Source organism: Polypterus senegalus, chromosome 1, assembly GCF_016835505.1.
Source record: "Polypterus senegalus isolate Bchr_013 chromosome 1, ASM1683550v1, whole genome shotgun sequence".
Lineage (NCBI taxonomy): Eukaryota > Metazoa > Chordata > Cladistia > Polypteriformes > Polypteridae > Polypterus > Polypterus senegalus.
Window position 1 is genome coordinate 121,482,457 of NC_053154.1, and position 14,511 is coordinate 121,496,967.

The 14,511-nt window shown below is 35.4% G+C and overlaps 1 protein-coding gene across 1 annotated transcript in view; it reads right to left on the minus strand.

Moving 5' to 3' along the window:
• Positions 1-656: 656 nt before the first annotated feature.
• Positions 657-14,511, minus strand: part of LOC120531568 (lysosomal amino acid transporter 1 homolog) — a 33,651-nt gene continuing 19,796 nt past the window's right edge. The window contains exons 5-8 of the mRNA XM_039757088.1: positions 13,522-13,640; positions 6,961-7,056; positions 6,501-6,686; positions 657-2,289 (exon numbers count right to left, since the gene is read on the minus strand). Of these exons, the coding sequence (XP_039613022.1) occupies positions 2,176-2,289; positions 6,501-6,686; positions 6,961-7,056; positions 13,522-13,640 (515 nt within the window). The 3' untranslated portion in view covers positions 657-2,175. The remainder of the gene's footprint in view (positions 2,290-6,500; positions 6,687-6,960; positions 7,057-13,521; positions 13,641-14,511) is intronic.

A 14,511-nucleotide genomic window follows, 5' to 3' on the forward strand; every position in this document is an offset into this window, starting at 1 on the left:
GGTACTTAAAACTACTCCATTTGAGGCAGTAACTCACCTACCACTCATAGAGGACAATCCACCTTTTTCCTACCGAGGACCACTGCCTCAGATTTGGAAGTGCTGATCCTCATTCCTGCCGCCTCACACTCAGTCCCAAACTGTCCCAAAGAATAACGGAGTTTGCAGCCCAAAAAGCAATGATGTGATTCTAAGGTTAACAAACTGGACCCCCCTCCCTCCTCACCTGCACCTTGCTATCCTGTCCATGAAAATCACAAGCAGAATAGGAGACAAAGTACAGCCCTGGAAGAGTCCCACACTCCCTGGAAACAGTGATGACGTTTTTCCACAAATGTGTACACAGCTTTCTCTGTGATTATACAGGGACCCTGGAACCCCATACACCTCCATAGTCGATGCCTACACCTGTGAGGGTGTTTATTAAAAAGAGTGCCATATCTGCTTTGAGCCCAGTGTTACTAGGCTATGCTCTAGCAACCTATGACCCAATAATGGAATCACTAGATTTATTAAATAAATGGATTTAAAATGGAGTTACTGAAATATAAATTAGCACAAAAACACATAATATACTGTACATATACAAGAAAGACAATACCCCAAAATGCAAAAGCAGTTTTTATATTTACAAAAAAGTAAACTAGGAATATCTTTTAAAAAGTAATTTTTACATTCTTAGTTCCTCCAGACATTTTAAAATACATTAAAATTAGCATAATCTGGCATTTAGTAAAATTGTTAAGAAACCACACCAATGGCATGGATGCTGTGCACAATTTTATATCAACAACAACCACACTCTTTAAAATTGCTGCAACATATTTCAAAACTGGCCAACATTTGCAAAATTAGTCAGCACATTTTGTTGTGCACAGTTATTTATGGCAGGAAGACAACATCTACAGTAAACATGATGTAAATGTACACAGCAATTCTAGATTATTATTTAGTAAATAGCATACATTGGTTTGATAGTAAAACATCACATAGATTGATGGTTACAGTCAAAGGTACCATCTTTAATTTCCTAAATGAAACATAGCTTTGCTTTTAAGTGTGCTACTATATCATCTAACAATAACATATTTAGCAACAAGGATTTTGTTTACTTTATAAATAAATTGTATATTTAAGAAAAAGGGAAAAGAAATTTCCAGAGGCTTTGATCTAAAGCTCAACAATACCCCAAAAACTCTGATGTTAATTAATAATCAATAGAACATCTACTACATTTCATACGGAAAATATTCACAAATACTAAAAAATATTACCTAGAACGTATAACATTATTATGAAACTGCACATTTGCAAAATGCTATATTTAAATACAGAGCATTTAACTGGCTTATTAATGTACTTTAGTTTCTTGTGCAAACAGAATTAAGAGTATGTTCTGTACAGTTTATTAAAATAAGACTGTTTGTATTCTCAAAAATACAAAATTTAAGTGCATTAAAAAAAAAAAGTATGGCTTAGTTAAAGAAGTTCTTTCAAACACAATGAAACATTTCTATCATTTACCTGCTTACAGTCTAGAGTCTAGTCTAGAGTAGATATGCAGAAAAAGACAAATTGTAAAAAACTAGGAAGTTCAAATTTTAAAAGAAAAAATAGTTTGTATTTTCAAAAATATATATTGTTTCATTTATTTACGAAATCCATAAATCTGTAAAACAAAGCAATTCCTCTTTTAATTATAACCGATATGTTTTAAAAAAAAATAATGCGCTATTAAATTCTCTGAAGCGAGTTTCAGAACTGTGGAATAGCATGTTACAATTCTAAGGTAATTAACAACCTTGAAATTTTAGTTAATATGACCAACTGAAAACTGGCAATGGGACCTGTTATTTTCATTTACAAGCTTGGAAAGTCAAAAATTATACAAATGTCATACACATAATCTAGCTTTGATATTTCATTTTAAATATTAAATACATTTTTAAAATGTTTTAAAAATAAAGAATGAAAATAACCAAATTGTAAAGAAATCTAGCTGCATTAAAATTCACACTAATTATAAATTTCAAGTTTCAAAATATTCAAAGTATGCAATGGAAATTATATAGACATGGATGCAAGGCAAATTAAAATATACCAAGAGACAAACAAAAAGTAGTTACACTTAAATTAGCTAAATAAAGAGAACAATAAGAAGAATAAGTCACATTTTTAAACAGTGTCTTCATCACAAAGAAGGGGCTGCACTTCAGGAACTTTTTCCAGTGCCACCAAATTTGGTCCAGTGTTCTTATGGTTACGGTACAGAACAAACTGTGCAGTCATCTGCATGTGTCTCTGATTAAGGAATTTACCCAAAATAACATTAATTCATTGGCTTTCAACAAACAAATCCATGATCAATGCTCAACAATTTATGAAAGAATACAGCAATACATTTTAAGTGTCATTGGGAACTTAATAGTATACTTTGTAATATTCAGTCATACATATTTGAAATGTTTTCAAATAAAGTGAGCTTCCAAGCAAACAAAGCATTAGTTCATTTTTTACTTTCTCGTATACAAAGTATGGGTAAGGTATTGTAATAGTCCAGAGATTTTAGACCTCTCTGACTTTCTCATATACGAAGTATAGGGAAAGTATTGGAATCCTCCAAAATTTCAATTTTCAATTTCTGATGAATCTCAATGTTTTAGGCCTCCTGGAGTCCAAAAATACAATTTTTGCAATTACGTCTGCATGTGTTTATGTAAACACGATAATTTGAGTATGGTTTAACTTAGCTCAACCAAATTTTGCATACAAGTATTAGGTACAAAACATAGATTTTGATCAACTTTTGGGCTATTTCCGTTAACCAGAAATGGTACTTTACATTTTATTCATGCAACTGCAGAGTCCAGTTCATTCAACTTTACTTCTATAGTAATTGATCAATAAATTATTAATTTGATTTTATTTGTAGTTAATGGTTCTTTAATGTACAAAATATAAAAACTATCATTATTGTCTTGCGGTTTACTCCTCAAACATCCATCCTTATATCTGAGTATACGAGAAAGTGTAGGGGAGACCACAAGCATCACAGTTTAATATAGATATTGACCTTGATCAAAGGTTTGCAGAATGAACATATTTCTGGTGTTTTCCGAAAGATGCCATTTGAAAATCAAAACTGGTAATGTGTGTATGTACAAAAAAATCCACATGCATAAAACTGCGTTTGCCAAGTTCCATGCACTTCCCTTTTATAAATCCCAATGAACATGAAATTTAACGCACATGCCTACCACTCCACCGACTCCTCCCAGAATTTCACATATTTAAATTTGCAAATCAACATAAATAACCCCTTCCGTTTGGTGTTTTTTTAAAAGACAATGGCAAAAGCACATGGGGAAAAACAAGAATTTCAGAGAATGCAAAGTGGAGGCAACGAAAAACTATTACTTGTTGTCTGGTATAGGTAACAAAAGAAAACTGATGAAGTGATACAGCATGGCGGAGAAACTCGAAAGTTGTAATTCATAAAGTCGTATACTGCCCGAAATAAAAAAAAAGTGGTCAAATATCAAAGTTGATGTGAAAAGCGTGTCATAGCCCATTATTTATTTATTCTGTTTCAGACAATATTACAAAAGCTGACCCCCCATGTAGAAGACAGAACCCCAGGCAGTGATGGTGCTGCTGTGCGTGCCTCGAAAACCACTGTGCGACCATCTGGCCGTGTGCTGAAGGATGCTGTTCTGAGTCAAAAACACAATAATGAATGCAGCAGGAGATGTGGCCAATGAACTAAGAAAAATAAGGGATGTACTATATCACATTGACCACAAATTAAACAAATTGGTTAAGAAATAAATGGTGCATGCGTTTACCTGTTTTTACATTCTGCTAATTACATTCAAATGAAGTTGTAACACTGTCCGATTTGGCAGATCATTTCGTGGGTCAGGTTCATCATACCGCATCTCTTCAGGTACAGGCAAACCACGATTGTGTAACACATTATGCAGCATGCTACACGCTTGCATATTGCGACACACTTTCTATGGACTACAGAGCAGCACATTAATAGAGTAGAAATGCTTTCTATTTACATAAGCAAATTAATTCTCTTAAGACAACTTTATAGTGTAGTATTGGTGCTGAACACCAAAAAGAATAGATTCACTGCTCTTTATATTGATCTTTGAGGTGACTTGCTAGTCTTAAAAGGACTCAGTGATGTTTGTGAAATAACCAATTGGTCAGCAAGTTCACACTGAAAAGCTCCTGTGACTCAATACTAGAGAGTGGACTGCCATAAAAATGTGTGTGGCATTACGTCGAGTTTAGTATTTATACGTCTCAGTGTGTGTGTTAAAATGGGCGTATGGAACACCACACAAAAACAGTAGCACTTCTTGACACTGGGTGCTGGCCATTTGCAAAACCAAGCAGAAACATGCGCACACATGGGGTGAGGCTGCCATGAAAATGTGCGTGGCATTACGTCAAGTTTAGTATTTATACATCTTGATGTGTGTTTTAAAATGGGCGTATGGAACATTTTTGTGTGTACACACCATTTATACATGAGGCCCCTTGTCACTACTGCTAGCATGAGGCTTTACCCGTAGCTGATTCAGGTTGCAGAGGTAGTCCAACTCCTCAATGATGGCCCATCCATATGTGCCATCACAAGAATGTTTGCTGCGGCTCCCAGCACAGTCTCAAGACTATGGAGGAGATTCCAGGAGATGAGCATTTACACAAGGAGAGCTGGACAGGGTTGTAGAAGGGCATCAACCTAGCAGCAGGACCAGTATATGCTCCTTTGTGCAAGGAGGAACAGGAAGAGCACTGCCAGTCCCTACAAAATGATCTACAGCTGGCTACTAGTGTATATGTTTCTGATCAAACTGTCAGAAACAGACTCCATGAGGGTGGCAACATCCTCTAGTTGAAACTGTGCTCACTGCCCATCACTGAGCAGCTTGGCTGGCATTCACCAGAGAATACCACAATTGGCTGCACTGCCATTTGCACCCTGTTCTCTTCACAGATGAGAGTGGGTTCTCACAGAGTACATGTGACAGACTTGAAAGAGTCTGAAGACACCATGGTAAAACATTATTCAGCCTAGAAGATCATCCAGCATGACCGGTTTGGTTGTGGATCAGTGATGGTCCAGAAAGACATATCCTTGGAGGGTTGCACAGACATCTATGTGCTAGACAATAGCAGTGCTTGATTGTTTGCTTTTTTCTGTCTCTCTCACTCTCTCTGTCTGACAGAGAGGGTGTGAGCAGAGGGGCTGTTTGCCTAGAGGATATGGACGCTCCTCTACAAAATGCCGCTTTATTGCGATGCTTCGGCATACTTAAAAGCACAAAAGCACGTATTGATTTTTTGATTGTTTGCTTTACTCTCACGCTGTCTCTCTTGCTCTTTTTCTCTGACATTCTCTGCCCCTGACGTTTACTTCTTTGAAGAGGAAGATATGTTTGCATTCTTTTAATTGTGAGAAAGAAATGTCATCTCTGTCTTGTCATGGAGCACAGTTTAAACTTTTGACTAATGGGTGTTATTTCATGTCTGGGGGCTCTATTAATGTTAACAGTGTGGGAGAGTTCATAAGGGCTTAAAATATATAAAAATAACCATACAAACATATGGTTTCTACTTCGCGGATTTTCATCTATCGCGGGGGGTTCTGGAATGCAACCCCCGTGATCGAGGAGGGATTACTGTACACCGATTTATTTGAAATACGGTTATATAATGTTCTATAGTATATTTGTCATGTTCAACTTCTGGAAAAAAAAATAATATTTAAACCAAAATAAACCTTATAATATCTTCACATCTCACTTAGGAGTACTGATATATATTGATATTGACCGATATGAAAAAGAAATCATTGTGGTAAGATTTTTTCCATGTCGCCCAGCCCTAATCATAGTATAAATAAAAACATTAATACATCCTACAGCTGCTTTGCATAAAGACATAGGTATTTAAAGTCATTATTTATTAACCTATGGTTGCAAAGCAAGAACTAGCCCTGGACAGACACTAGTTTTTCACAGAAACAGATTCATGCATACCCACATTTACATACAATATACTAGGTCAATCTGGGCATTCAAACCTACAATATTTGGGGCATGAGAGGAAAAGAAAAAACACAAGGATTTAAAAAAATAAAAATAAACAAACAAATCAAAAAAATCCCACCACCACAGGGACATATGAATACTGTACAAAAAGACTGTGTAGCAGCACCCTTTAAAAGTATGTTCACAGATTATTAAGCACTAATATCACAATTACAGTATTTCCCTATAATCAGGTATTTTGAAATGAAAGCCACCAGATGCCTAATTTCATAATCTGGCTTGAGAGAATTGAATCACTTTGATTATAAGAAAATCACAAATACATGAAAAATACTATAAACATATTCAAAAAACAAACCATTTTAAACTTCCATAGTACAGATGGCCCCGTACTTAATAAAATTAATTGTATAAAACAGAAAAGGATACAAAAAAGTCAAGAAACAATACTCCAAAGCTGCCAATAAGCCAAGCCAAATGTTTAGTTATGAAGAGGTGTGTTGGCTCCTTCAGACCTGGCAGTTTTACCACCAAACTCAGCCCATAAGTGCCATTGCCCATCATGGCTAGTGCAAATAAATAGTAAGATGTACCTTCTGTTGATTTTCTTTTAAACTGTTGAAAAAAGTACAGATAAAAGATATTTGAAGTAAACAAGTAATATTCAGATATGCAAAATGCAACTGTGATATAGTATTTAACAAAATATTTAATATTTAAATATTAAATACATATTAAGTACTTAATAAAAATGAAAGGAATCTATTTGACATCTAAAACATCTATTGTTACGAAGAGTTACTTAAATACAGTTAACAGATTTTAATAAAAAATATTATTGATGTGAAAAGAACTGATAAGTAGGATTAAAAGGGTCAGGTCAACTTACATTTTTATATAACTGTGGAAAACGTGAGCCAAGGTAGAACATGCTGGATATATAGCCACAAACATATCCAAAGATTTTCATCAGATCAATTGAATGCTGTCAAAAGGGGTTAAAAAATACATTTACTATATAGTATTCACAGTATCACACATTAGCCCAAAGCATATTTAGACAGAATACACTATTCCAAATTTTATAGTGCAAGGTCCACAAAATAGGCAGATTCTGAGTTTGCAACCCCACTTGTCTGTTTGAACCACCACATTATACATACATTATCTAGATTTGTCATTACATTAAAAGTAAACAATTACTGGGCACATATGCTATCTTTCTACCTATTGCATTCTCCTTTTGAATTTACAGAAGCTGGCTTTTAGTGAACAGGATTTAGTGAATGGCTCCAGAGTTCTCGTGGCAGAAGCTCAGCACTCAGATAATGAACTTGTTGTGTAAGGTGCACACGCAATTCTCTCATCTTCTGGCCTGTGTGCACATAGATAAGAAGCTCATCCTAATACTTCTGTTTGCTGAAAAGAAATATCACTGCTTCAGTCAGAATATTTCACTGCTAGACAGCATTGCACCTGGACAACAATTAACTTGTACAGTACTGCTGAATTTTCAGAGTTACGAATTACAACTTTTCATACTATAGAATTGATGATTGTGAGTACTTACATTTCAGTATCAACCTACAAAATGTTAAGTTGTGAGTACCTATTCAGGGCCCAAAAGGTTAATGGTATTGCAGGAAGTGACAACTTATGATCCTCTTCTACACTGTAACCTAATTACATAAGGCAGGTGCTGTAATTTGGCCATTAACCTATTGTAAGTGTGGATTAAGGGTCTGCATTTAAATAAGAAATTATGTATTTCTATAAATGGTTGAGTTCCACTCCTTTTCCAAGGTTCTAATTGAAAGGTCCCTTTCTCACCTTCCCCTTGGATAACTGAAGGGCAGATTACTTTAAATATTTTATATATTATGGAAATGTTGACTGAGTCCTCATTAAGATTACCCAGTATTACATCTTGGATAGATATGAGTGTGAAATGGGGCTGTTTTGTTTCAGCAAAATTTCTAATATGTATACTGTATAGGAAAAAAAGTACATAGACGGAAATTTATATTTGGAACCTAACTGCTAATAAGACACAAATACAGGCAATCAGTGTGGTGTAGTGTTTAAAGCTTTGGACATCAAACCCTGAGGTTGTGGCTTCATATCTCACTATAGATACTGTGTAAAAATGAGCATCTCTTTTCATGCTTGTACTTCGATTGGAAAAGCAAAAGAAAAGCACAGAATTTTTTGTCAAATGTTATATATTACTTTGGATAAGCAAATACAAATACATTAAATAGGTGGTCTATATAAATATCTCCAAGCGTCTTTAAACCTGCCATTTTCCACAAGTTAAATACTAATTAGGCTTAAGGTGATTATCATGTATGTGAGCAATAGATAAGAGCTTGTCTACCTTGAAATGCATTCTGAAATAGTTTCCATATTTAAAGTAACTGGTGGATGAATGGATTACCAGTAAATTGACATAGTATTGACTGGCACAAAGGCCACTATAAATTCATTAATTTCTGACAATTTCCAAAACTATATTGCACTTATATTTGCCACCCAGTAGTAGAATTGAAAGTTTGGTAATGCTATGCCACCCTGTGTTTTGCATCTTGGTAGAGTCGCCTTTTGGATGTGTGGCTAATTCAAATTCGGGATGAATTATTTTATGAATGAATCTAATTTGATTTGTTGATCTATATTGGGATCTTCAATAATTAAATCTTATATCTGACCTTATATCTGAATTACTGATTATGAGAAGATCACAGAGTGAATTTAATTTTTCATATAGGACTCATTAAGTACAAATTTTCTCTCCCTGACTAAATTTGTTGACTGCTTAAAATTGTTAAAGATCCTACAAACTCTTACAATCTTGCTCTTAGTAATCTTGCTCCTTCCTATTGATATTGCTTATTCCCCTACATTTGAAATAACTGCCTGCTTATTATTCCAAGAGCTAAATGTGAAAGAAGTGGCGAGGCTGCCCTTTACAGTTATACACCTAAAATCTGGAATACGTTAGCAATAGAGATATGTCAGGCTATCACTGCAGATAATTTAAAAAAAAAAAAAAAATTCTAAAAACCCACTTTTTATATTTTGCTTTTTCATAGCTACATTTTATTCTACACCTTATAAACTAGACCAGACTATACACTGCACGTATACACTTGACTTGAGCATTCATAGTTTTCATACTCTTTCGCTGTATGTTTAGCATTCTTTTGCTCAGAGGTTGATGTGCTTGCTGTTTCCTGAGCAGCTCTTCTTTTCTCCACCCTAGCTGCCCGCTTCTTCTCTTCTTTCGTCAGTATCTTTTCGCGCTAAAACTGATTAAGTCAGTGTTTGTGCTTTAACTACTTAGTAAGCTTTCTTTAATTTTTCATTTAATCAGGCACATAAGTCTTCAATCTGCCTCAAGAATGATTTAAGATATGAAGAGTTAGGGGAAGTGACAGCGAAGGTGGTAGGGATGAGAACGGTGCCCATACGCATGCTGCTGCTGCCAAGAGTTGATTCTACAATAAAATAAAATAAAAAGAGGAATAACGTTGGAGGTTAATAATCATTCCGAAAGCGGATAGTAAATGTCATGTAGTATATGTGTACCAAAGTTCAGGTCAATAGTTCAAATGGTTTGTGAGCTACAGGTGATTTAAAATCCTGGACAGACAAACGGACAGCCACAGCAGCATATTAATTTTATGCATAGCTTCTTAAATATCATACTCTTCAATGAACCTGCCATCTTTACTAATCTTTACTTTTCTAGGTTATCTTTTCCGATTCTTCTGAGGTGACCTGATCAAAGTGTCATGTAGTCTGTGATGCCTGAATGTTTGTCAAATACCCCAACCTACCATAAGACTCACTGCATCAAATCCTCTAAGACAAAGCCTTTATAAAAAAAAAAAAAAAAAAAAAAATATTTTATATATACACATACATATACACACACACACACATAGACAGATATACAGTATATCCTCTTTAATAAAACCCCTGTGTGCATCTTCTGGTGAAGTGCGCATGTGCGGGGCTGCACATGTTCAGTCTCTCCCTGTGCATTCCCTGTGCAGAGAGAGAGACACACACAGGCACATGCGTGAGAGAGACACACACAAAGGTGCACGAGACACAGACACACACACACACACAGGCGCGCGCGAAAGAGAGAGAGAGAGAGACACACACACAGGCGCGAGAGAGAGAGAGACACACACACACAGGCGCGAGAGAGAGAGAGACACACACACAGGCGGGAGAGAGAGACACACACACACAGGCGCGTGAGAGAGAGAGACACACACACAGAGCGAGAGAGAGAGACACACACACAGGCACACTTGGCGTGCATTGTTGCAATGTCACTTTTCTTGGTTGTTTATTAAATTATGGATTTTTCAAATGTTCATTTTTTCCCTGTGCTTAAAACTCATAAAAAAAAGTGTTTTTAGCGAGCGGTTCATACCGCTATAGTGCGAACTCTTGCAGTGTTACTTTTCTCCGTTGTTCAATGTTTTCTCAGTGTTATTCAGTGTTTTTACATTTAGTTTACTATTACGCTGTGCATTCTATGGTATGATTAACAATATTTGGGCTTAAAAACATATATTTGCATACAGTTCATACGGTCTGGAACGGATTAATTGTATTTACATACAGTCCTATGGGGGAAATTACTTTGGTTCACGACCAAATCGGGTTTCGACCAGGGTTTTGGAATGAATTATGGCCGTGCACCGAGGTTCCACTGTATTACTGTCAGAGAAAATTACATGCATTTTACGGAAATACAAACCAGTATTACTCCAAGAGAAAATTAAAGGCACACAATACAGGGACGCATATTACAGCCACATACAACGTCCCCTGGCATTTAATATAGACTGTTCCTACTAATGTTTATGCACTACTGTTCTAGCACCCGTTATTGTAACGGGCTTAATGTCTAGTATAATAATAATAATAATAATAATAATAATAATAATAATAAAGTACCACTTAAGAACATTTATGTTAGGCAGAATTCCCAGCCGGGCATGAGTGGTCCTTTGACCAGGAACCCCTGGAGATGTTTTTTTCTTTTTGTTCCTCCACTGTGGCTAGTGATTTTGTTTCTTTTTCTTCCCTTACCACCTTGGCCAACTGACCTTATCTTTGGACTATCATTTAGGGACTTAGAAAGAAAACAACTCTGCATTTAAGTAATTACTGTGCATTATTTTTTCCACTATTTACGCATTATTCTTATCTAATTTTAGCTTGTTTTCATTTGCATTTACTTCCTTGATATCTTTAACACTAGAATTACCAGAGCCTACGAAAAAACTCGTAAATCCATCCCACCTTAAATCGCTTCTTAAAACCGTTCTCACCTCTCCGCCAGCGTCTTGTGTTAATCTAAGTGTGCTGATAAAAGAAAAGCTGCAAGTAGCCGGCTATTCCATCCCCCCACCGACTTAGGTATGTGCATTCTTGCTACGATGTAGAAGGGAGCTGAGTTTATCTCTGTTTCAGCGCATCTATGTGAAAACTACAGTGTCAGATGTGGGGGTGGGGTGTGTTTGGGCTCATGAATGCGGCTGAGATAATACAACTAACTAAAAAAAAAAAACAAAGCTAACCTTTATAAGTATCATAAATTACACCGGTTGTTACAGACTGAAATTAAATGTATGTTTTTATTCTAAAATAGTAAGACTAAGAGCAGTTTACTTTTTAAAAAGGAGTGGGGCAGGATCAAACTCGGGACCTTCTGAGTCACAGTCGGCTGCTGATTCTATTACGCCACGGAAACAGTCATCATAAATGGCTGTCAATGTCGCTTGTTAAAGCGGCTTTTTGTTTCTGCAGTTATATTTTTGAATAAAAGCGCAATTGTTGTGTTAGATTTGTACCTTCTGTGAAAATATTTCTTTGATATTTGGACTTCAGGCTTCATACATTATATAGTTTATGCCTACATTTTGTCATCTACTAGTAGTATATAAAAAACGTTTCTGTTTTAACAATGTGTTTACACAGATTACTGTAGAAACGGAACAGACATGAAATGCGTGTGTTCCAAACAACAATCTATTATTTCCACTCTAAAACTCCACTTCACTCCCAGAAAATCAATCAAGGCATGAGTTGGGAGAAGTTTGTGCAAGTCGGTGAGGGAAATAGTAGCCGGCTACTTGCAGCCTGATTTTTATCAGCACATTTAGGTGACAAAAGACGCTGGTAGAGAGCTGTGAACAATTTTAAGAAGCGATTTAAGGTGGGACGGATTTACGAGTTTTTTCGTAGGCTCTGGTAATTCTAGTGTTAAGTGCACTTTGAGCTACACCGTTTGTATGAAAATATGCTACAGAAATAAATGTTGTAAATTATTGTATAGAGCCCTGGACACATTATTGAAAAAAAGAGTTTAAAAAGGATAAATTAACCTGAATTTAATTCTTCAGGGGATTTTCATCTGTACCAACTGTACCGAAGCACGTGAAGACCACTGGCATAAACTGAAGTCAATGTAATGTTTGTGGAACCAGCTTGAGGTGTTTCATGTTGTGTGATGTATGACCCTTCTGAAAGTATCAATTTGACATGTGTATACCAAAAAGGGATGCACACTGTCAGCAAAACTCTTTAGTTATGCAGTGGTATTTAAATGATACCTACTTGGTATCCAGTCCTAATGTGTGACATGAAAATATCTCCACACCATTACTTTATCAATCCAAGCCTGTACTATTGACACAAGGAAGAATGGGTGCATGTTTTCATGCTGTTTGTACCCAACTCTGACCCTACCATCTTCATTTTATAACAGAAATCAAAAATTTACCAAACCAGGAAAAATTTTTCCAGTCTTCAATCATTCACTTTTGCTAATTATGTTCCTAAAGTAACTTAATTTTAGTGTTGTTAACGGACAGCAGGGGTACCCAGTGTGGTCACCTACTGCTGTAGCCTGATTCGATGTATGAGACATCATTCCATCCAGCATAGCATTGCTGTAAGAAACTGTTACTTGAGTATCTGTTAGTTTGAATGGGCTTGGCCATTGTCCTTAGTTATTACATTAATAAGGTGTTTTCATAAACATAACTGATCCTTTTTTTTTTTTTTTTTAAATCAAACCATTCTCTGCAAAATCTATAGCATGTTATGCATAAAAATACCAATAGAGCAGTTATTTCTGAGATACTGGTACAATGAAATCTAGGTACAACAATTACACCACATTCAAGGTCACTTACATCATATACACTTTTAAATATATTTGTGTTTATGTTGTATATTCAAGTACACACCCATATACCCTGAAATGTCAAAATGTTTCACTGTCAGATGTCAGTATAGAGTTAGAGTTAAAGAAGGTAGATGATAAAACAACAGGTTGCAACAATGAACAGAGATGAGATACAATTTACAGGTCTGATAATGGCAATGCTAAGAAATAAGTAAATGAATGAATACTCACCATCTGTGTATTTAAATTATTGGTAATTTGCAGTTTCAGCAGCAGTTCAGATAACAGCACAGCTACCATTATACAAGAAGCAACCCAAAAGAAACAAATCCATTGCAAAACAGAAGATTCTAAAAAAGAAAGAATTATAGCACTAAGTTATAAATAGTAGGGCATTTATTGTATTAAAAAGGAATCAACCACACATGGAGGTGAAACTAAAATATTCAAAAGATGAAAACCTTTTCATAAAAAAGGTTCTATTGTTTAAAGAATAATGTTTTACAAATGGTACTACAACTAAGAGAATTTAGTAAATTTATCTTGGACTCCTATAACTAACTCCACAACTTACAAAAAGTGCCACACAGATTCAGCACAATAAAGACACCTGTAAAATGTGTATGGTACAATATATAAAACGTTCATGGGTGGGGGGAACACATGGCGAAGACTGTTACTGTCATTTTGTTTGGACTTGTGAATAAAAATGCTAGAGTAACAAGTGCTTTTGAACATTTCATGAAAATACAGATCACAATCACAATGTTTGTATACAACTAAAGTATGAACACTAAAGCATAATCAAGTACGGCAATCAAGAGGTTCCTTTTCTGCATGAATTCTGCAATAACAACTAAACATTTCCAATTTTAACCATTTCTTCTTTTCATCCCAGTTTGTAACCTGTAATTATTTTGAATCTTGTTACATTTTTGACAAACAGATCCCATGAATCTTCCTGTATTAGTTTTGTTTTTTTTTTTTTTTAAACTCAAGAACAAAAAAAAAAACTCAGTTGGAAAAGAATTAAAGAAACTGAAGTATCCAGCACATGATTTACATAAAGCTATGATTTCTGCATTAAAATACTGATTGCCAATATGAATATACGCGCAAACAACATGGGGGAAAAAACACAAAATTACTATTACTGTAAAATAATTCTCTCCTGGAGCAATCTTGTAGGCTTCTAGTATCTCAAAATGCTAACTGCTGTGG